Below are 24700 nucleotides of genomic sequence, written 5' to 3'. Positions count from 1 at the left end.
GTGTGCCATCTGCATTCCAAGTCACAAGATGGACTAGGGCAGAAACTTGGCAACACCACCTCCTGTGATCGGTGAAACAAAGAGTTCACCTTAGGAATGAAGGTGGAATCCAAACGTAGGATCACGCAATCGGGGCGAAACAGGCAGAGATCCTCCCTGACCGAGAGGGCGGCCAATTCAGATATGCGCCTGGCCGAGGTCACTGCCACTAAAAAGGCCACCGTCATAGATAAGAGATTGAGATCACAGGAACGAAGTGGTTCAAAAGGCGACCCAGTAAGGGCCTGCAAAACTCTCGAAAGATCCCAACAGGGGTACCGATGAACCCTTGGAGGTCTAGTATTAATTGCCCCCTTTATGAAGGAATGGATTACCGGATGGTGTGCAAGTGAGGAAGAGTCATCACAAGAAAGAACCGTGTCCAAAGCCGCAACCTGTCTCCTGATAGTACTAGGAGACAGACCCTTATCCATCCCGTCCAGTAAAAACTGTAGCACCTGAGGCACTGTGAGAGATGACAACTGGACATGATACTTGGATATCCAAGATATAAAATTCTTCCAAGTAGAATAATAAACTCTATTAGTTGACGAGCGTCTAGACGCTTGGATCATATCAATGACCCTTGGAGGATAAGCTTCCTCAATCAGATGTCTCCGTTCAATCGCCATACGGTTAACTGTAGCCATTGAGGGTCGGGATGTAGAAGCGCCCCTTGACTGAGTGCTATTCGATCCGGGGGTATTTTCTACGGAACTGATACTAACAGGCTCATGAGATCGGCGAACCATGGGCACCTCGGCCAATGAGGGGCTATGAGGACAATCTCCGCCTTCTCTCGCAGAATCTTGCGGATGATGGCCGGAAGTAGAGGGGGCGGAGGAAAGGCGTAAAGAAGTCCCCGGGGCCATGGAATGCGCAGGGCATCTACCCCCTCCGACCTGGGGATGGAAAATGGGAGAAAAACCTTGGAAGTTAGGAGTTCACTGCCGAGAAGAATAAGTCTAGAACCGGGTGGCCTACCCTGTGAGATATTGCTAGGAACAGTGCTGGATCCAGTTGCCACTCTGAATGATCCACCGGTGCCCTGCTGAGAGTGTCCGCCTGCTGGTTGATTGCCCCCGAGATGTGATCTGCCTTTATTGAGGACAGATTGGCCTCTGCTCAAGAGCAGAGCAGTCTGGCTTCCATCATCAGAGAACTCGACCTGGTGCCCCCTTGACAGTTCACATGGGCTTTGGCCATGTTGTCCGTGAGGACGAGAACGTGCTGGCCTCTCACCTTGTGACTGAAGTGACACAACACCAGGTGAATTGCCCTGAGTTCCACCCAATTTATATTGTGTTTCAAATCCTCCTTGGACCATCTCCCCTGGGCTATCTGAGACTGGAGGTGAGCCCCCCAGCCAAAGAGACTGGTGTCTGTGGTGAGCACGATCCATGATGGCTCCCTGAACTTTGAGCCCTTGTTGATGGCCCAAGAACTCCACCATTGGAGTGAACTCAATACCAGAGGGGTCAACCTCACCTGCTTGCTGGAGGATGTTAATTTTTGCCTCTGAAAGGGGAGGAGGAACCACTGAAGGGCTCTTGAATGTAATCTGGTCCAAGGTACAATGGTGATGCAAGAAATCATCTTGCCTAAGAGTTGGGAGAGAGTGAGAAACGGAACTGTCCTGGTGCGTTGCACCTGGCGGACATGGGCCCTGAGACTGGCTATGCGGTCGGGCGACAGGTAGACCATGCAACGTGTTGTATCTATCACTGCTCCCAGATGAAGTAGCCACGTGGATAGAATCAGTTGGCTTTTGAGAAAATTCACCAAGAATCCATGGTTCTGGAGCACCTCTATTGTACAGGCTACCTCTGACCGGGCAGCCTGAACCGACACTGATTGGATGAGGATGTCGTCCAGGTAACACTGGATCCAAATGGACTCCAGTCTGAGGTGAGCTGCCAAAACCGACAAGATCTTTGTGAATACCCTTGGGGCAGATGAAAGGCCAAACGGAAGCGCTCTGTATTGATAGTGATAAGATCTGTAGCAGAATCTGAGAAAGCTGCGATGTGATGGAAATATTGGGATATGTAGGTACGCCTCCGGGAGGTCGATGGACTTCAGGAGGTCGTTCCTTCTTATGCTGGCCAAGATGGATTGCAGGGTCTGCATTTTGAATTTTTTATATACCAGGTAAGAATTTAACCTTTTAAGGTCCAGAATGGCCCTCTATCCTTCCGAGGTCTTTGAAACTATAAAGAGGATTGAATAAAAACCTCGCCCCCTCTGATCGGGAGGGACCGGTTCTACCGCTTTTATTTCGATAAGATGGGAAATGGCCTCCTTAATGAGAGCCCGTTTTGATGGGTTTGAAGGTGTTGTACAAGAAATGAATCGGTTTGCCGGTTTTGAGAAAAACTCCAAGGTCAGGCCGTTGGTGACGGTGGACAAAACCCAGGCGTCGGTGATAATATTCCCCCAGTTCTGAGAGAACAGGGAGAGCCGACCGCCTATGGGGGATCCCTCCCTGGAGTCACTTATTCCTCCGATAGGGACGGCCCCCTGTGCCTCGAAAGGGCTGCTTAGACTGCTGTTGTTGCCTGGGCTTGGGTCCAAAACATTCTGTTTGACGGTGCGATCTTGGAGGAAATGAACATGTGGGTTGTGACCAGTTAGAACCCTGGGTATTGTCCCGGAATCCCTGACGGCAATAAAAGGGAGCAGACTTCCTTGTTTTCTATCAGGTATGGCTCCAGGGCTTCACCAAATAATTTTCCGCCCGAGTAAGGAGCGGTGGCCAAACGCCCTTTGGATTTTAGATCCGCCCGCCATTGCTTCAGCCAAAGCAGTCGCCTGGTAAAAATATTGGCTGCTATCGCTCTGGCTGAAAATCGGGCGGCATGCAACGTGGCATCGGCCGTATATTCCACTGCCGCTAATAACTTACACAACATCTGATGGGCGCATACCTGATCCTATGGGATCATGCCCTGAAGCTCCCGGAGCCAGGTGATAGAAGATCGTGAGAAGAAAGAGGCTGATGTGGAAGCCTTTACCACCCACCCTGATGCTTGATGCGCCCTTCTTATTGCATACTCAGATTTCCTCTCCTCCGGTCTTAACGCCTCCGCCATATCTCCAGCGATAGTGGAGTTTGAAAAAATGGGAGTAAGGGATGTGTCCACAGTCGGGACCTCCAGGAGGTTGGTTAAGGATGGCGCCACGCTAAACACCTTTTTGTCAGAGGACCCTGGGACAGGAGAAACCCCAAGATTGGTCCACTGTTTTCTTACTGTGTTGGCAAAGAATGGAGGACAAGGAATATGTCTTTGAGTCACCATGGGCTCAGCAAACAGAGGATTTGAAGACTGACTGGTGGAAGGGGTGGGTTGTGGGTCTGGCTCTGGGGCGATCTGGGATGTGGCCGTGGCCTTGGCTAGAATGGTCTTGAATAGAGTGGGATCAAAGAGGCCTATAAAAGGGGAGGGCTCCTGAGGAGCATCCTCATCGTCTGATAGAGCTGTCCCTCGTGATTCATCAATTTCCGAATAAGAATCCCCACTCTGTGAGGATTGATCGGAAGTAATGGAATAAGCATAATCAGGGGTGGTAGACCGACGCTGGGAGGGTGTCGGAGTTTGGGATTTCTGTAGGGATGAGAGACTCTCTAATACCTGCGTGAGCATGGATTAGAGTTGCTCCAGCGCAATCATCTGTGACGACTCAGGACAGAGACCAGCGGCCATGGATGTGAACGTGGCCGATGGAGTAGGTTGAGGATTAAGTGAGGGAGCCCCCCAGCTTGGACTAGGATTAGATGTCATGGGACTAATGGGTCGAGATTGAGACCCACCCTCCGGAGACAATGGCCTATGAATCTGTGCAATTGTGGTTACCTGAGGGCTAAAAGGAGAAATCTCAGAAGTCTCAGATGCAGCTTGCACATGTTGTGATGGAGCTGTCTTTTGAGCCCTGGATATCTGCCTTTCTAGGGCCTGATGTCTCCAAGACTTTTCCGCAGTCTTGGATGGCGCTTTTCCGGATAAGGCCTTTGCTTTTGCTTTGCTGGCTGCCTCCGCTTTTGGAGATTTGCGTCTCCTTTTACTTGGAGGACTGGTGGGTGCCAGAACTAGTTGAGGCTGCTTGTCTTCAGCCATCACTTGTGTACCCTTCAGCGCAAATCTGAGAATGGGTCTAAGAAAAGCAAGAAGTAAGGTCTTAAGGTGAAAAACAGTAGAAAACTGGTAAAACCAGTATGGCTCTTGGCACAGCAGGTAATATTTGAAAAACCCTTCAGCACAAGTCTGAGAATGGGTTGTACCAGGTAGTAAGGACTGGAAAACCAGTATGGACTCCTTGCAAGAGGGCTAGGCCTGAGACCCTTCAGCACAAGTCTAAGAATGGGTTTGTACCAGGCAGTAAAATCAATATGGACACCTTTCGAAGGAGCTAGGCCTGAGACCCTTCAGAACAAGTCTGAGAATGGGTCTGGAACAGGCTAGGAGCTGAGGCCCAGTGTGGGACTGCAGAGACTGGAGAGACCAGTATGTGAGCTCCTTGCCAAAAACAACTGTGAAACACAGTATATGACAAATAGGTTCTTGGTAGGCAGTAGAGGTGAGAGAAACCAACTCCCAATGAAAGACAATTCAATTATATTGTTGCAATAAATTGCCCGAGGCAATGACAAGTGGATGTGGCTGGGGAAAAATGCTTGGAGATTGTCTCCACTAGGTCAGCTCTCCCCAGAAATGGGGGGGGGAACTGTTCCAGCCACTCAGTAAGACCAGAAAGATTAATTTAGCCTTAAATCTCTCTTTTGTTGCTGACAAAAGAAGTTGAGAAATTAAACTGCGCAATAAGTATTTTTTTTTTATTTATTTTTTTTATTCCAAAATGGCGACTGCCAGCCACGTGGCGATCAACCTATGGCCCTAACGCCGGCCCTGCAGTACAGGCCTCACCCCAAAAACAAAATGGCGGCCGCCAGCCACGTGGCGACTTGCCGGTAGCCGCGATTGTCTGGACAAAGCTCGAACGATCAGCTGTCATTCTGGGCTTCCACGGCAGTCCCTCGATCGACCAAGCCGATCGGAAGGCTCCGCAGTACTGCAAGCCTTGCAAATAAAGTGAAACAGGCCCCCCACTGAGGCCTCAGCAGTCCGGGATGAACTGCCATCGCCCTGGGCCTCTGCGGAGATCCGCTGACCAGCTGGATCGAACGGAAAGCTCCGCAACTCCCCAAAGCCCCGAAAAGCAAAAGGTAAACAAAGAAACCTTGTGCTGAGGCTACAGGCTTCCTAAAGCCCTGAGCACTCAACTGGAAGAAACACAAGCCTCGTGCTGAGGCTGCAACAGCCGGGGAATGTAAACAAAAAGGACTCGGAGGGGAGGGGAGGACCCGAGGGAGGAAAGCACAGGAAAAATACAGTGTTTTGAAGAGAAAGTAAAGGGGAAAGGAAAGATAATCCATGGATAGGAATAAGGGAAAACAAATTTTTTAAAATAAACCTGAGTCTGGAGAGAAGCAGCAATGCGTCTTGTCTGGGTAAAGACCCAAGACGGAACTGGGTAAACGTGACCCAGCAAGAGGCGTGGCTATCTCTCAGTCTTAGTCTAATTAGATAGAAGGGACTTCAGGAAACCCAATCCGTGGATTATTCATCCTCATGCTGGAGAATCCTCAACTTACAACCACAATTGAGCCAAAAATTTCGGTTGCTAAACATTTGTTAAGTGAATTTTGCCGCATTTTATGACTTTTCTTGCCACAGTTGCTAAGTGAATCACTGCGGTTGTTAAGTTAATAACATGGTTAAATGAATCTGGCTTCCCCATTGACTTTGCTTGTCACAAGGTCGCAAAAGGGAAGTACATGATCCTGGAACTCTGCCATCGTCATAAATACAGGCCAGTTACCAAGTGCCTGAATTGTGATCACATGACCATTTGCATACTGCAATGGTTCTAAGTGTGAAAAACAGTCATAAGTCACTTTTTTCAGTGCTGTTGTAACTTTGAAATATCATTGCATGAACTGTTGTTAAGTCAAGGTCTAGTTTAATGAAGAGAAGGACTAGGCAGGGTGACATGATAGCAGTGTTCCAATATCTCAGGGGTTGCCACAAAAAAGAGGGAGTCAAACTATTCCCCAAAGCACTTGAAGGCAGGACAAGAAGCAATGAATGGAAACTAATCAAGGAGAGAAGCAACCTAGAACTAAGGAGAAATTTCCTGAAGTTAGAACAATTAACCAGTGGAATAACCTGCCTCCAGAAGCTGCGAATGCTCCAACACTGGAAGTTTTTAAGAAGACTGGACAGCCATTTGACTGAAATAGTATAGGGTTTCCTGCCTGAGTAGGGGCTTGAACAAGATGACCTCTAAGGTCCCTTCCATCATCATCATCATTATTATTATTGACTACCTATACAGGTAGTCCTTGACTTGCGACCACAGTTGAGTCCATCAGGGGGCTGGACTAGAAGACCTCCAAGGTCCCTTCCAGCTCTATTCTATTTCCATTCTAAAGCATGCCATTAAATGAGTTTTTCCCCCAGTTTACAATCTTTCTTGCTACAGTCATTAAGTTAATTGTTGCAGTTGTTAAATTAGTAACATGGTGATTATGTGAATCTGTCTTCCCCATTGACTTTACCTGTCAGAAGGTCACAAAAGATGATCATGTGACCTTGGGACACTACCACCATCATAAATACATGCCAGTTGCCAAGCATCCAAATTTTGATCATGTGACTATGGGAATGTGGCAAAGATCAGTAAGTGTAAAAAATGGTCACAAGTCACTTTTTTTCTTGCCACTGTAACTTGCCACTGTAACTTTTTCTTGCCACTGTAACTGTAACTGCCACTAAACAAATGGTTGTAAGTCAAGGACTATCTGTAATATGTACAATAGGTTATTTGTCTATTTAAACCCCTTCAAACCAGCAAACTTTAAAAAAAATCTTCCAAGCAAGATATAGCCTGTGCCACCAGATCGACAAAATAGTCCTCAAAACCTGTGAGAGTCTTGCTTGTCAATATAAACAAAAAAATCTCTTGCCTTAACTTTAATATTAATATTGAACATGCATATGAGAGGAATGTATTGTATATCTGTTCTAAGAAGCAACTTCAAGAAGTCTGGGATGGGAAGGAGAATTCTATATTGCTTTTTGTGTCAGCCTTACCAGTACTGTAATAAAGATCAGGTCTTTCTAGAATATCCCCTTCATGAATGTAGGGCTCAATGCGGTCATCCCCATATAGGTATTGCTCATTTTCATCCATTTGCCGGCTTTCCACCATTTCTAGCCACTGAGAATTGTGCCATCGGAATTTTTCACTTTGTATCTTCTTAGCCCACTCTTCATCATACTCCTGTTTGGACCATTTAGAAATTTAATGTTAGGATTTCAATGGCATTCTTTGTTATCCTTGCCTTCAAAACAATATCAAAAAACAGTATTGCAAGAAGATGAGGAAGTGGAAAACAGGAAGATCAAGCTCAAACGGCAAACAAAAAGCAAGCAGTAATTAATTTCTTATTTAAACATCTGGTGGAGTTTTGGTTTTAAATGTAATTTATTTAGCCTGTGAGAGTAAAAGTAACAGTCTAAACCTTAAAGCTAATTTATAAAAAAAGAGTGACAATACAATGAAAAACAAGAGCTTAGGAGTAGCACTGTTGGGTCTGAAAAGAGACATCTTTAATCCAGGATTCTACCTCACATAGCCAATGAGATGCAACTATCAATCAATTTATTATTATAGCCAAAGGCCAACACATAAATTCAACATTCAAATAAAACAAAACTAAACAGAACCAACAGAAGAAGTCATAGCAATATATTACAATTAAAGATGTAATCAATGGGACTTCCGGTTTGCCATCGTGGCTCCAGTGGACTCTGGAAGGCAAGCTCCATCTTCTGCGTTCGATTTCGCTCTGTTGGGGGACCCTAGAAAGGGTCAAAAGTTGCTTTGTAGGGGTGATGAGCAAGGAGGAGACCCCTGCTTGATCATGGGAGGGCAGCAGCCCTTCCAGTTGATCTGGGGCAGCCCTCCAAACTGATGGAGGAAAGACCAGCCATAGCAATATGGCTTATCACTAAGCCGCTGACAGCCGAAGTCAAGCACCTTTAAAGCAACGTGGATGAAACTGGGTGAGATCTGATCTTCTCTTTAAGACCTTAAGTATTTTTTTTCTTCCTGCAAAAATTGCCCAAAGTATTTTTCCCCCTATGAGACGGAAGGGAATTTCTACCCCACCCTCTAAGAATAGCGGTGACTGATTGCCCAGGGGAGTTAAAGCACTATAAAAACAAGTTTAATCTAATTGGATCTATATGTTTCTGAAATTTGGGGACCCAAAAGTTTTTTTATTCTTAATGGAGACTTTTGTTTTTATCTAAAAAAAAGAAAGAAAGAAATTAAACTGGAAAAAAGGATTATAAAAATTTTGGACTTAAAAAACTTTAAACTGCATTGGTGACATCTTGTGGCGAAGTATGGTATTACAACTTGTTATTGCCTAAGAGAGACTTGGCTTGAAGCCCAGACTTCAAATAAAACTCTTTTAACCTTGATAGCTAGCACCTGTGAGAAACTCAGCTGTAAAGAGAATTTCTGGGCGCATAATTGTCCTGCTTGAACTATGAATGTAAACCTTTACTGACTTTCACAGCTATATGTGGGGAATTGCTTTCCTATTTCTTTATATGAGAAACATTTGTTATTACACAAGATGATGGAATACCTTGTACTATAAATTTTTATTTGACAAATATCTTCCACTATAAAGACCACCTATAATACATGAAATAGAGGTCCCTTACCTAGTTATAAAAATTATTTTTAATGTCGGATTTTAAAGACTTCAACCTAACACACTATTAAGAGAATATGGATGAAGATCAGGAAAAGATCCTTTCCATGTTGGAAGCAATACATGAAACCATTCTTTCAGCTTGTGACAAAATAAGACCCAACATAAAAGAACAAGATGCCAGCTTAGATATTCATACCCAGATCTTGACTTCAACCAAAGAACTAACAACACACAGAAAATAACAGGAGAAGTGGAACAATCAAATACTAAGACTGAGAACTCAATTGACCAACAAATCCAGCCAATGGAAAATCCAGAAAAGGGAGTGACAATACTGAAAATGGAAAAAACTTTCTATATAAATCAGAAGAAATTTGAGGAGAAGGAAGAAGAACAGATTGAATGGAAGATAGACATATCAGGACAATCATGGGAAATTGGAGTAATAGGGAGGCCATCTAATGAACACAAATGGGATAGTCCTTCCCAAAAAATGGCAACTAAATGGTCTCTCTTATTTCAAATAAAATATATAATAATAGAGGGAGATCTATTTGATGATTTAAAAGCACTGACATGGAAGGCCATATGGCAAAGGAAGAAAGCCAGAGTAAGTCTGAAGAAAATTAAGAGTTTTGATTTATTAGAGGGGATTTCATATTACTAACCAGAGGATTGAATATGGTGGAAAATAGAAAATGTTTAGAAAATAAAGTATCATTATAATTGAATAGGTAAGATGTATAACAAGACTAATAGACTTTGGTATCAAAAGGGAAAAAGGAAGAAGTTGAGATAAGGTGAATTTTGGTCATTTAATTTAAAATATTTGGAAATCAGCTGAAAATAAGGATTCTATTTAATATTTAAAAATTAGACCCAAATGAAAAAAAATATGATTATATTTGATTTATTGGTTAACCCAGACAATATATATAATGGTTTTGATTTATTGAAGGGGATACTGTATTAATAATTAGATGATTTAATATGGTGGAAAATAGATAACTTTTAGAAAATAGAACAAGACTACTCAAATGGATAAGATGTGTATTTCGAATATAAGATTTTGTTATGAATTGAGATAAAGGAAACTTTGGTTACCTAAAGCTTGGAAATTATAAATATCAAATGTTAATTTGAATATTGATGGGAAATTAAAGATTGGGAAAAAACTAATAACAGGACATTGACTGTCTATAAGGATTGAATGTAAATGCAATTAAGATATGTATAAGCTAAAATTTATTGATAAATGTAATAATGATGTTTTTACTTGATATAATAAGAACTGTATTAACCTAATATGAGACAATAGATATTAAGGGAAAAAGAGAAGAAATATTTGATGTTGTAACTTAAGATTTGTACTAAAGATTTATGTATGTTATAGAACTATTGATTAACCCAGCCACCACGTTGCTTTCTAAATACTTAAATGTAAAATTAGAAAACTAATAAAATATTATTAAAAAAATTATGTAATAATGGGTGACCAAAGTCTTCCTAGTTTTACAGACAGTATAAGAAGGGGTGTTGTCTTACCTGAACGCCTTTTCTCAGCATGTAGATGTAGCATCCACCGGTGGGTTATTTTAGCCTTTCTGCTCAAGAGATTAAGTTCAAAGTTCAGGCACGCCTCCTTGAGGCAGTCCTTCTTTCCCCCAGTTTTAACGACGCAAAGCAAATATGACGAAGTCTGACGCAACGGCTTCTCCTGTAATTACACCTGCCTAGACTAACAGTTAAGGGTGGGTGTGGATGCTACATCTACATGCTGAGAAAAGGCGTTCAGGTAAGACAACGCCCCTTCTCCAGCATGTAGATGTAGCATCCACCGGTGGGACATACCAAAGCCACCCATGTCCCTGCCGGGAGGGACAGTCTAGGCATGTGTCCCCTCGGAAGAGACAACCTGCTGCAAGATCCTTCTGCCAAACGAGGTTTCCGCAGCAGCAAACCTATCAAGTTTGTAATGCCTTATAAATGAAGAGGGAGAAGACCAAGTTGCTGCCCTACAAATCTCTTCAACCGAGGCCTGCATAGCCCAGGCCGCTGATGTGGCCGCGCTACGTGTTAAATGAGCTGTGATATGTTTTGGTACGGGCAGAGATTGAGATCTGTACGCGTGAGAAATACATGCCCTGATCCATCTCCCTATGGTTGAAGATGAAACCTTCTTACCCATGGAAGAGGATTGGAAAGACACAAACAGAGCTTCCGATTTGTGAAAAGCGGCAGATCGCTTGACGTAATGTCACAAGGCCCTGCGCACATCCAATTTGTGCCACTGCCTCTCCAGACGATGAGTCGGGTTTGGGCAAAAGTTAGGAAGAACCAAATCTTGGGACCTATGGAACCATGTATTGACTTTCGGGATGAAAGAAGGGTCCAATCTAAGGACCACCCTGTCATCCAGAAACATACACAGATCACTTCTGACCAAAAGGGTGGCCAGTTCCGAAATATGCCTTGCCGACGTGATGGCTACCAGAAAGGCAACCTTCAAAGAGAGGAAATAAAGTGGGCAGGACCCCCTGGGCTCGAACGATGCCATCGAGAGGGCTTGCAACACCGTCGGTAAACCCCATGAAGGGTATTGGTGTACTGTGGGGGGCGTGGTGTTGATTGCCCCTTTTAGGAAAGTGGCAATCGCCGGGTGTTGAGATAGAGAGGGAAATCTATCACACGTGAGAACCATCGACAGGGCCGCAATCTGTCTGCGGATGGTACTATCTGAAAGACCTTTATTCAACCCCTCTAAAAGATAGTCTAAAATGTCAGGAATAGTGACCTTTAAAGGTCTACGATTATGTATGATACACCATTTACAGAAATTCCTCCACGTAGCGTCATACATTCTATTAGTGGAGGGCCTCCTCGAGGCTTGTATCATGGATATGACGTCAGATGAATAGGACTGTCTGACTAAACTCTCCCGCTCAAGTGCCAGGCGGCTAGTTGAAGCCACTGGGGATCTGGATGTTGGAGATTCCCTTGGCTGAGTGATATGTGGTTCGGCAGAATCCTCCACGGAGGAGATACTGACAAGTCCACAAGGTTGGCAAACCACGGCTGTCTTGGCCAGTGTGGGACCACCAAGATTACCTCCGCCTGTTCCAGAAGAACCTTGCGAATGGTAGCCTGAATGAGTGGAAGCGGGGGAAAAGCGTAGAGCAGTCCCCTTGGCCATCTGTTGCGGAGGGCATCTGTTCCCTCCACCCCCGGTGACAGGAACCTGGTGAAGTATCTGGGGAGGTGGGAATTTGTCTCCGATGCAAACAAATCCACCTGCGGATGTCTGAACCTCTCTGAAATTTCCTAAAACAGAACCGCGTCCAGTCTCCACTCTGAGTGGTCGACTTTTGCCCTGCTCAGTGAATCAGCTTGCCAATTCGCCTCCCCCGATATGTGTGCCGCACTGATGGACTTCAGATTGGACTCTGCCCACAGCCCCAAATCCAGTGCTTCCTGCATGAGAGACCATGACCAGGTCCCTCCCTGCCTGTTGACGTGTGCCTTGGCTGCTATATTGTCCGTTATTATCAGGACATGGTTCCCCACCACGATCTCAGAAAAGTGACAGAGGGCTAGATGTATTGCCCTCAATTTTAGCCAATTTATATTGTCTGTGAGGTCTGACTGTGACCGTTGACCCTGTGCCATGTGTGTCTGTAGGTGGGCCCCCCAGCCGAATAGGCTGGCATCCATGGTCAGCTTGAGCCTGGGAGGTTCCTTGAATAGGGTCCCCCTGTTCAATGCCGACGACGTCCACCACAGGAGGAACAACAGGATGTGGTGTGGAACTCTCACCTTCCTTGTTGAAGCACTCAAGTTCCATCTCTGGGAGGGGAGGAGGAACCACTGGAGGGTCCTGGAGTGCAGTCTGGCCCATGGGACAATGCCCAGACAAGACACAATCTTGCCCAACATTTGAGACAACTGGACTATGGAGACTATCCTCTCTCTCTGGATCCCTTGGACGAGCGACCTGATACTGTCCTTGCATTCCTGGGAGAGATAAACCTTGCACAGGATGGAATCTATTATGGTCCCTAAGTGGAGGATTAGAGTGGAAGGAACTATGTGACTCTTTTTGAAGTTTATCGAGAATCCGTGTTCCTGCAGTGTTTGTATCGTGATCTGTAGGTCCGATTGGGCGGAACGGAAGGAACTGGATTGGATGATTATATCGTCCAGGTAACATTGTACGCACACCGGCATCAATCTGAGGTGGGCTGCTATCACGGCCAATATTTTTGTGAATACCCGAGGGGCCGAAGAGAGCCCGAAGGGTAGTGCTCTGTATTGGTAATGCCGATGCACGTAACAAAACCGGAGGAACTTGCGGTGTTGTGGGAGGATGGGAATGTGAAGATACGCTTCGGTCAGAGCTATGGAGGAAGAAAATCTCCTTTCCTGATGCTGGCCAGAATTGATTTGAGGGACTGCATTTTGAATCTCCTGTAGGCTAGGAAGTAATTTAGTCCTTTTAGGTCTAGAATTGCCCTCCAACCTCCCGAGGACTTGGAAACTACGAGTAGGATTGAGTAGTACCCTTTTCCTATCTGATCCCGTGGTACCGGTTCTATGGCCTCTATTTCTAGTAGGTGAGCTATGGCCTTGGACACTAGCTCGGCCTTTTGAGCGTTTCTTGAAGTGGGGCACTGAATGAAATGGTCTGACGGAATGGAAAGGAACTCTAAGGCGAGACCGTATCTTATGGTCTCCCTCACCCAGGTGTCATTGGTGGTGACCTCCCAAGTGTCGCTGAATAATGCTAAGCGACCTCCTATAGGAGGGTCCGCCCTGGCGTCACTTGGATTTCCTGAAGGGGCGACCCCCAGCCCCTCGAAAGGGACGTTTGGACTGGAACTGAGCTTTAGTTCCAGAACCCTGGTGGTCTTGTTGCGATCCTGCCTGGGGGAGAAGGAATGAGAACTTCTGGACCAATCCCAGGATTGTCCGCTATGAAAGGGCTGCCTCCCTTCCCAAGAGCCCCCAGCACGAAAGGCCTGCCTGCGAAAGTCCTGTTGAGGCCTTCTATCTACCTTCTTAGAAGGGCGCGCCAAAACCTTTCGCTTATCCTTCCCCTCTATTAGGAACAGTTCAAGAACCGGGTCAAATAGCTGCTTCCCACTATAAGTGTCCATTGATAGACGCCACTTTGATTTCAAGTCTGTCTTCCAATGCTTGAGCCACAGGAGTCTGCATGAAGAAACCGTGGCCACAATGGACCTAACGGAGAACTTGGCAGACTGTAGGAAACAGTCAGCCATGTATTCTGACGCCGCTACCAGTTTCCCTAACATCTGGTGAGTATGCACCTGTTCAGGGGGAATCAGAGCCTGTAACTCACGAAGCCACATAATGGATGTCCTTGCGAAGAAGGACGAAGATGTTGCTGCCTTAATTGCCCATGCCGAGGCTTGGTGAACTCTGCGGAAGGAAAATTCAAACCTTTTATCCTCCACCTTTATCCTCTCTGCCATGTCTCCAGGGATTGTGGATGTGGAGAACAGAGAAGTGAGCGGAGTGTCCACCATAGGCACCTCTAGAAGAGAATCAAAGGAGGAAGAGACATTAAAAAGTTTCTTATCCGTACTATTGGGGGAAGGCAAAGTGGCCAATGAGGCCCACTGCTTTTCCATGGTAGTGCGGAATATGGCAGGACAAGGAATCTGTTTATCCTCCACTACCTTTTCCGCAAACAGAGGAATAGACTCCTGTGTAGCAGAGATAGATGGTTTGGGTTCCTGCTCCGTGGCCAAATTGGCCGTGGTACAGGCCTTCAGAAGTAAGGATCTGAACAGGGATGGATCAAAAAGACCTGTTGTAGGAGTCGGGTCCGGAGCCGCCTCATCCTCTGACATGGGAATATCCACCGATTCTAGGTCCACCGATTCACCTTCTCCTAATTGAGATGACGCTTCAGATACACCAGTACCTGGTATCTGAATAGCCCTGTCTGTGATACAGGTATGGGCGGAGGCAGTGGTGCCTGGGAAAACCCTTGACTCATTGAAGAAGCCATAAATTGGTTCAATGCCTGATGCATGTAGCTCTGGAAATGTTCTGCCCACATGACCTGATCTGTGGAACAAGCACCAACCGCTGTGGGGGAATGTGTGGGCACTGGAACTTGTGTGATGGAAGCAGAAGAAACAGGAGGAGGAGGAGGAGGAGGAGGAGGAGGAGGAGGAGGAGGAGGAGGAAAGATATAGGGACTAACCTGTTCAGTTTCCCCTTGAGGAGACCAAGCCCTGGGGGCATCATAAGAAGGCACACTTGGAGGCTCAAATGGGGACCAGTCCAGTGAAACAGGGGGAACCACTTCAGCCTCACTGGACCTGAGCCTTTGAATTCTGGAAAATTCCTTTTCTAGTGCCTGATGTCTCCTCGAGCCTTGGAGGGTTCCTTGGTGGTTAAATGTTTGGTTTTAGCCTTTCCCCCCATGTTCAATTCAGAAGATCTGCGTTTTGATTGTGTGGGGGGAACTCCAGAACCCTGCGATGTCTGAGGAGCTTCACTGTCTGCCATCACTCACTGGATATTCCAAGAAGGATATATCCAGGAATCGGGAAAAAATTATGCAGATCTGGTTGTCAGAGAGGGAAGTTCCCACGCTCTAAACAACAGCGGTGGCAAACAGCCAGACAGTCCACTAGAACTGCCTGGTTAGGCCCTGCTGACAACAGCACCTGCGAACTATGAAGAACAGGTAATTCAATAGTCCCTTAATTATAAACAGAATAGAGTATGTGTACATGTGCTGATTCCACTCTTCCTTTAGCAGAATATGAAAGCAAATCAATCAGAGATACTGTGTAATTTTCCCCCTTAGGAGCCCAACACAGTGGGCTCCTAAGTATAAAATTCTTAGCCCTGAAATTTACCAACTGGTAAACAAGGCCTACAGCAGCGACCATGCCCGAAATGTGATTTCAAAATGGTGGCCGCAACCTCGTGTCTTCCAAAATGGCGATGCCTTTCAAGGAAGAACTTCCCCAACGCCTGTTTTTGCCCGAATAACAACAATACTGGGGAATCCTGCAACACTTGCTCCTTCCCCCTCTTTATCTATAAGGCAGATATACTTGCAGTTGGTTGCGCCGCCTCCACTGCAATCCGGATCAATGCAGCACCTGCTGGAGCCTAGTGGCCACGAGGAAGGAACGAGTCCTCCCAACCGAGTCGCGCTCTGTTAGATCCAATGATGAGGCAGCTTGCTCCAAGGTGCCGAAACCAGGCTTCGTTTTAGCGCTAATCAGCTGCTTAGCGCTATTCCTGGCTCCGACGGAGTCGGCTCGATCGGCCCCAGAGGCCTACGAGCCCCTGCTGGCTGAAGCTTAACTGCCTCCAAACGCCAAAAAAAGAACACTGTTAAACTTCTAACAAAAATAAATTTAAAACACCAGTAAAGGTAAATAAATGCCTATGTGTTCAATTAAATAAGTAAAACTCTAATCTAACAGTGGAGCCACCAAAGTTGCGTCCTCCTGAGCATAGACTAAGTTAAAACTGGAGGAAAGAAGGACCGCCCCAAGGAGGCATGGCTGAACTTCGAACTTAGTCTCTTGAGCAGGAAGGCTGAAATAACCCCCACCGGTGGATGCTACATCTAACATGCTGGGGAAAAACTAGCTACCTTCAGAAAAACTGAATCATACTGACCTGACAATAAAAATACACTGAATATAGTCTAATGCTGGATAAAAACACGTAATAAAATTATAAAAGATTATTAAAAAGTTCTAAAATGTTTATGTTTCTGGCGAATCCCCAATGCTGCTGTGCAGAATCTAGTCACCTGCGCCATGATCACTGCCTGCTCGTCCTTAAGCAGCCACTGGAGACAAATACTTTCTGAACAACCAGGATACTTATCAATTATGGGGAGATATGGTTTTTCTGAATAGCTCTATAGAAGGAACATCGAAGGGGTATGTGTCCAATGGTCTCAACCTCTCCTGAGCCACAGGAGCAGAGTCTTTCAGCCAATGGTGTCTTTGAGATGCAACTAAGATGACAATCAAGATGACAAATGCTATTTCTGCCTTAGCAACTGGTCTTTAACTAACACTAAGATGAAACACAACTTTTACAGTATCCTTTTCTTTAATTCTAAATGAGTGCCACTGTATGTCAACAGTAAATTTTAAATTATTCTGTGATGATTATGCAAAAAAAAAAAAAAAACAAATCAAAAATATTCAAAAGAAATTCATTTTAAAAAATTTATAACATTACATCTATTATAATATGCTAATATGAAAATATTGTAATTAATCATTTGCAATATTTAATTTATTTAAGAATGTTTCTATGCATTTTTAAAAATAAATTGATACATTATGCTTTACATAGCATTACAATTGTTTTTATAAGTAAATATTATCCACATCACATATTGGATAAGGATTCCCTGAACAATTAAAGAAACCCTTCCAAAAGAATTTCATATATAAAAAATACATCATACTCATGTTAAAGCATTCATGAGTCCTGTATTTCCAGTTTGCCTATATATAAATATCAGTAAGTATAACAAATATATTATACTGAAATATTCTTCTTACATAGTGGGTGCAATTTGTAAATATATTTTCATTTATCATCTGATACTCATCTTGCTCTTAAAAATAACTGTTCATTCAGGTAATCCTTGGTTAACAACAGTAACCAAGACTAGGAATTCTGGTGCTAAGTGATGTGTTCATAAAGCAAATTTGGCAGTTCCAGTTGCCATTGTAAGGTGAATCCTTCATGGTTATTATGCACGACATCACTTGATCTCCACTTATGACTTCTTGCCAGTTTCCTCTTTGACTTTGCTTGTAAGAATCCAGCAATGAAGGGGGGGCTCTCGCTGGATCGCGGGAGAGCAGCAACTCTCCCGTTAGAGCTGGCGATCCCTCCAAACTGGCGGACGAAAGGACCAGCCATAGAAATATGGTTTGTCCCTAGGCTGCAGACAGCCGAAGTCACACTTTCCACCAGGCAACCTTAAAGCAGCGCGGAAGAGACTGGGTGAGATTTACCTCTTTTACACCCTAATTACTTTCTGTACCTACATAGGTTGCTAAGCATTTTCCCCCCTGTGGTGAGGGGAGATTTTAGCCCTCCCCCTAGAAAGAGCGACGACTGACTACCCAGGGGAGTTTTAAAATGTTGAAAAAATAATTGGATCCCAATTGGAATTTTATTTTCTAAAGCTTGTGGACTGAAATATTTTTTACTTTTTATTTTTTACTATCTCTGTTGAAAATTTGGGTTTTCCCTTAAAAACAAGAAGAAAAACTGAAAAGATTAAAAAATTCTGGGGCTCAAAGGGAAACTTCAAAGGGTAGAGGCGACACCGTGTGTTCAAACTTGGTATCTCAATCTGTTATTCTTCAGGGGCTTGGCTGACAGCCCAGAAAACAGATAAGACATATGTAACCTTGAAAATTTTGAAACAACAGCTGTGAAAAGCTCTGCTGTGCTTCTTAATCAGAAAAAAAACTTTTTCTTCCTTTTGGATTTCCTAATTGTAAAGCCTTTAGTCTAAAATACCAATATGGAAGAAGATCAGGAACAGAATATTGATTTGTGTATAAAGAAAGAAATTTGTGTACAAAGGCCATGTAAAGGTGAATAGGATATAGATAAGCTAAAAATCTATTGATGAAAGTAATAAACAGGTTTATATGGAGTGTTAAAAACAAAAATTATTAGTTCAAATATGAGATAGCAGATAGAAAGAGGGAGAGGAAGTATTAAATATTGAAATAAACAGAAATTTTGATCACTAATTTAAGAAATTCAAAAATTAGCAGAAAATGAGCCGAGGTGGCGTAGCAGTACTGCAGGCCACTTTAGCTGACTGTGTTCAGCAGGTCAGCGGTTCAAATCTCACCGGCTCAAGGTTGACTCAGCCTTCCATCCTTCCGGGGTAGGTAAAATGAGGACCCAGATTGCTGGGGGCAATGTAAATATATATATACATTGCTTACTGGTGTACACCGCTTAGAGAGTGCTTGCACTTAAAGCGGTATATGTCTCATAAATAAATAAATAAAGATATCATATTGTATTATTAATTTGTCGATATAGAGGGTGAGAAGTTAAATAGATAAGACGTGTATTCTGAATCTTAGATTTTGTGAGGAATGGTAATAGAGGAATTGGGAGTACTTAAAATCTTGGGAATAATAAATATCAAACATTAAATTTAAATATTAGTGGAAATTAAAATTGGAAAAAATTATTAAGTCATTGATTATCTAAAAGATTGTATGTTAAAACAATTAGAATATATATAAACTAAAAACTATTGATACATGTAAGAAAGTTATGTTTTATGTGATTGATAGAAAGCGGAAGAGAGAGGAAATGTTTACGGTAGTAGTTTGAAATCTGTACTGATACCTATATGTAATTGAATTATTACAACCTAAGCGCCACGTTGCTTTTCAAATATGTGAATGTTATATTAGAAAATAATAAAATTTGTAAAAAAAAAAAAAAGAATCCAGCAATGAAGGATGCAAATGCTAATCATGTAACCACAGAATGCTGTGACCACCATAATTGCAAACTGATTGCCAAGCACCCAAATTGTGATCTTATGATTGCTCGGTCATTGTGATGGCCATAACTTCAAGGACCAGCTATAGTCTCCTTGTTCAACACCATCATAACTTTGAATGATCACTGAACAAATGTTCGTTACCTGAGGACTACCCGTATTAGAATAAAATAATCACTTACTGCTATTATATCCAGTGTATTATCACAGACTTTGCGGATTTCAGAATTTTTATCATGCATCAAATCTATAAGATATGCAGGAGCCTCTAAGAAGATAGAGTAAAGGATCTAAAACAATTTTGGAAGTCTCAATCTGGTGATGTGTGTTTTTGCTGTAAGAGATACATCAAATGAAATATAAAAGGAAACCCATATATTAATGCTATGCTTCATTATAATTTATAAAAGAATGGAACAATCCCTTTTAAATATGATATACTATATTTATTTTTAAAGAAATAATTTCTCCCCCCAACTATTACCTTTAAAAGGGAATGTCATTTTACACTCACTAAAAATATCCTAAAAGAGGAAGGAAGGGGGTCTCCTTTATGAAGAATATAGATAGCTTAGCTCTGCACTACTGCTGCTACCGTACCTTCTGCTGGCAGACAGTAAGTCTGTGCAGTGGAACATAGGCTCTCCTCTATCCATGTGAAGCGTACAACTGGAATATCAAGTTACCATTAAAAAGACTCTATTTCAGACACTCTCTTTACACATGGAGAAAATAAGGAAGGACCAAAATGCAAATGTGGCTAGTATATTTACTTAACAAATTCAAAACCAAATCTATTTGAAACAGCCCCTAATTTCAACAGAACTTAGGGTAGAGTAAGCACATGTAGGTTGCCTTTCGCTGAGCTACATAGTTCTATCTTCAACGGAACAGGAACCCATGCACTATTTACACTAGTGACTATATTATGCTACACTATTCTATACTACTAGGAATTCTGTTTTCAATAATAATGTAGATGAAAAGGGGAAACACAGTAGAACTAGAATCCAACTTTCAAAATGATGTCTTATTCCTGTTCTTCTGTATCTCCTCAGATAAAGTAGCAAATAGAAAGCGACTTAGGATAAAAGTCTTGGCAGTTTTCCAGAGGTCTAGCTTGTGGCAAACATTCTTTCTCTCCAGCTCCATTCATGCAAGTCATATATTCCAGTCATATAGCTAATCCTGAAGCATTTTCACAAATAGCTAAACTATAGAATATGTTGGCTTACCACACAATTCTTCCTACATACCGGCTGAAGAAAACTGCATATACATGAAACAATATAATTCTATAACTTGATTAGTTAATCTGCTCACTGATTGTTACTTCTGTTTCATCCATATCATATTCCAGAATATTTATTTAGTTCATTCCGTCTATCTAGACTTCCCCTTCCCTTGCAGTCCATTTGTTTAACTACCTCATGAAGATCAAGAAAAGGTTAGAAGGATTATAAACTGATGGGCTATTACCTTGCACTAATAAACTACCTAATAAACTAATAAATTATCTAATAAAGATACCAAATTCAGGACTGTATGGATACAGCCTATTGCTCCTTTCCATTTATAAATGAAGAAAGCTAATCCCAACCTGACAATTAATAACAGCATGATCAAGGGGACACACTCATTTGCTAATAAAAAAACAAGTATTGATGTGGGTGGGCAGTAAATGAATTTTGAAAACAACACTGAAATATATAGGCTTGTTCTGTTTCACAAGCTCTTTTGTGGACAGAAAATAAACAATTCCATAAATCACTACATTTCTGTATTAGGTATTCTTAGGTTACATTCCTTTGATTTTTCTCACAAATTGGGGGAAAATACAGAAGTCCTGAAAGGACAAAAACACACCACATGAATGAATGCATATGAATGTGTGTACACACACACACACACACACATACACACACACACACAGACACCTAGATTCTCATTGTCACTGAATGCATTATGAACGCTAGTTTCAGCTGTCTTTCCATTAAAAGCACTAATAGCAAAGGAACACTTGATAAAGGATACGAGTCTCTTTGATGATGACATCTCTAGTAGCTTGATGGAAGACCATCTGGTAAAACACATAAATGATTTGGCACACAAACTCATCATCTTCCTGCTGAGCTATAAAAAGAGAGACAGTTATCCTGTGTCGTATTTTAAATCACTGACTAAAAGCAATCTAAGCCACTGTGAGTTGGGGGGGGGGCACGGAGGGAGGCTCAGCCAATTTCACTGTATACATGTTATACTTTGATAATAAAGGTTCATTCATTCACATGAATATATTGTACCTATCTAGAATAGAATAGAATAATAACTTTATTGTCACTTTAAATGTACACTAATTGGCATACATTAAAATGAAATTTCATTGTATACAGCTCTCAAAGGGTCACCACCTCCAATATACACTGCATAAATATGATATAAATACAGAATTATGCATACACCACATACATTATATGACACAGAGAAGCAACACAGTCTAGTTCGGATTATGTATAAATGTGCATGGCAAGAAAAAAGAATCTTGCGAGTTTACCAGACAGATGGCATAGGGAACAAAGCTATTACAGAATCGTCTAGTCTTGTTAGAAATACTTCAAAACCTCCTCCCAGAGGGGAGCAACAGAAGCAGACCGTAAAGTGGGTGTGTGGGGTCTTTAACAATGCTTTGAGTTCTAAGCACATAGAGCTTATAAGCAGCATTTATACATCTTACTTAAGATAGGAATAATAATTTTCTGAAAACATATTTAATGAACACCGCATCCAATTACTTATAAAAGAATGAAGTTTTAAACTAGATTAAATTTATAGCAGCGGCAACATTTTCAAATGCAAGTGTCCTCTCTCTTTAGAGAACTACTTGCTCTCCCTGCTTCCTTTACTCATACAAATACACACACCTTACAGTATATCTCAATGTAATCCCAACACACAGATTCTTTTTGTTCTCCTTGGGCAAGAAAACACACCGCAAATTTTCTAAAGAGGGAAATAGAATTCTTATTCCAGAATTTCATATGACTCCCACTGAGAAAAACAAATGCATCATCTGTCTTGGTCAATCCTGTTTATGTCAGTCTTCACCAAGGATTTGGCAGAAAGAATTGGGATCAGAAAGGAGAAGTCATGAACTGATTACAATCAGTTCACTGGTTTCCTGTAGTCCAAAAAAATAATAATACCACTACTTTCTGCCCATGTCATTATTTAAAATTTAATTTTAAATCAATTCTGAATGAGGCAACTGCTTTAGAGAAAATATGGATATTTAGAACATATCATGAACCCACAAAAGAGCTACCGTACAGTTCCATATCACGGGACTGTACAGGATCATATCATGATCCCACAAAATAATTATTATTCCAAACCTCTTCCCTGAGTAAGTGGGACTGTAGTGGCTCATAGACTTCTGGTCCACTCAAAAACACCAGTGAACTCCTGAACAGATTGTTAATCCCAAGAAAACATTCCCTGAAGCATCTTATTTCTGTGCCTTCCAGATCTGTAGTTCTAACTCCATCATCATTCTTGCGGCCTTTACTCAAATGAATGTCAGGTGAGATATGGGCATGTAGCTATCTCAACAGCTAGGGACAGATCTTCCCCACTTGTCCTGCTGGGTCCTAGGCACTGATCCCCACCAGTCTCTTAAGCTTCCTTGGCTCTTCATTCTCTGCATATGACTGCATCATGGATGCAGGAATCTTAAGAGTAAAACTATATTTTATAACTTAAAATTCTAGCCAACATTTTGTTGTGCAAAATAATACACAAAATGTTTAAAGGAAAGTAAAAAGTAAACTAATTGTCTTCTCTTGCTAACTCTTCACTGTTTTTTCCTCAAGGTATGCCTGAAATATGGATTTGGGAATACAAATACATTGGTTTTATGCCAGCAAGAGAACAATAAATAGTGGCAGGTAGTCCTCGCTATAAATCACATCATATAAAACTGTGTTGCACAGGGCTGAAATTCAAATCTCAAAATTTCAGATACAATTGATGCCTTCTTAAAAGAATATGAACCAAATTAAATTGCATTTTAAACTCTAGGCTGTGAGCAATCAACCAAGCCTTAATTTCTTCTATAAAATTAATTATTGCACTAATCTGTTTTGCTTGGTAAAATTCAATCTCATTATTGATGCGAGATGGAATGCAACTTTCTAAAGCTGTACTGAAAACCTTGATTCCAACACAGTATTGCTAAACTTTGATAATAAAGTAATTTTAATGCGTAATAAGCAGTCACTCAAAAAGTAGTGTGCAACACTTACTACATACCATTCAGTAGTTCAATAAGTGCTGGAATAATTCCTGATTTAGCTAGCAGTGCTGCACAGGAATCATCCATTGATACAGTCCCAATCATTATCACCACTTCCAAGACAAGATCATCTTCTGCTGAACCTGGTAAATTTAATAGAGCAACAATATTACAGCACTCTACTGAAATACAAACCTCGTTGCTCAAAGACATTCACGGTATCTCTCAAAATATGAGCAAACCTTGTTAAATTATAGGGACACAATTATTGCTACCTTGATATGACATGTTGGCTCAGCTTTCAAGTATCACTCAACATGAACCCTGAACATAAAATTATGTCATCACAACTATTGCAAATTCTTAAAGAGCTTATTTACAAATATAATACTCTGAATTGATACAACATTTAAATCTGCCCTAAGTTCTTGAATGATTACTAGGCACTGTAAAATCCATGGACTATTCAAAAATAATTATTTTTCTTCCCCAGTCTATCCATTTCTGCACCATCCTAATTTGGTGATTCAAACTCAAAACAGTCATTTGGAAAGTAAAAGAAAGAAGTAGGGATGTGCTGATCAGACTGTTCCAAGAATAGAACATTCCAGGGAACACTGGCACATTTTGTGTTACTCCTAGATCATGCCAATCCAGCAATCCTATTTGTATAATTTTTTGGAACAGGAACAGTTGCTATCTGGCCAACAGGAGCTACAGCAGGCCACAGACAAAATGAAGACGCATGGTGACATCATGATGGCAAACCTGCCCTTATAGCCATCCTGACCTCTAATATATGTTGCATTATTTGTATCATGATGTATGTTTCATCAGTTGTTCCCCCCCCCTAAGCCGGGCCCCAATTCAAACTATGAATTATATTTACTTCCAGAAGGTTTACTTCTGGAAAGTCTCTGGACCACCCCCAGGATGACTGGAAGCGTAGCTGGAAGAATGTTCCAGTGTTCCTTAGAACATTCTATTCTTGGAATGACATGTTTTGCAT

General features: G+C 42.2%; 1 protein-coding gene across 2 annotated transcripts in view; it reads right to left on the bottom strand.

Annotated features, from left to right (window-relative positions):
• The window catches only part of KIFAP3 (kinesin associated protein 3), a 123979-nt gene that overhangs the window by 13596 nt on the left and 85683 nt on the right, over positions 1-24700 (bottom strand). The window contains exons 15-18 of one of the 2 annotated variants that reach the window (XM_039323998.1): positions 23709-23834; positions 21435-21533; positions 19583-19668; positions 7191-7380 (exon numbers count right to left, since the gene is read on the bottom strand). In XM_039323998.1, the coding sequence (XP_039179932.1) occupies positions 7191-7380; positions 19583-19668; positions 21435-21533; positions 23709-23834 (501 nt within the window). The remainder of the gene's footprint in view (positions 1-7190; positions 7381-19582; positions 19669-21434; positions 21534-23708; positions 23835-24700) is intronic. The other variant, XM_039323999.1, reaches the window with a different exon arrangement.

This window comes from Crotalus tigris, unplaced genomic scaffold, assembly GCF_016545835.1.
Source record: "Crotalus tigris isolate CLP2741 ecotype Arizona unplaced genomic scaffold, ASM1654583v1 scf7180000024291.2576520, whole genome shotgun sequence".
Lineage (NCBI taxonomy): Eukaryota > Metazoa > Chordata > Lepidosauria > Squamata > Viperidae > Crotalus > Crotalus tigris.
The sequence above is the reverse complement of the archived record's forward strand: the minus strand, read 5'-3'. Positions and strand labels throughout refer to the sequence as shown.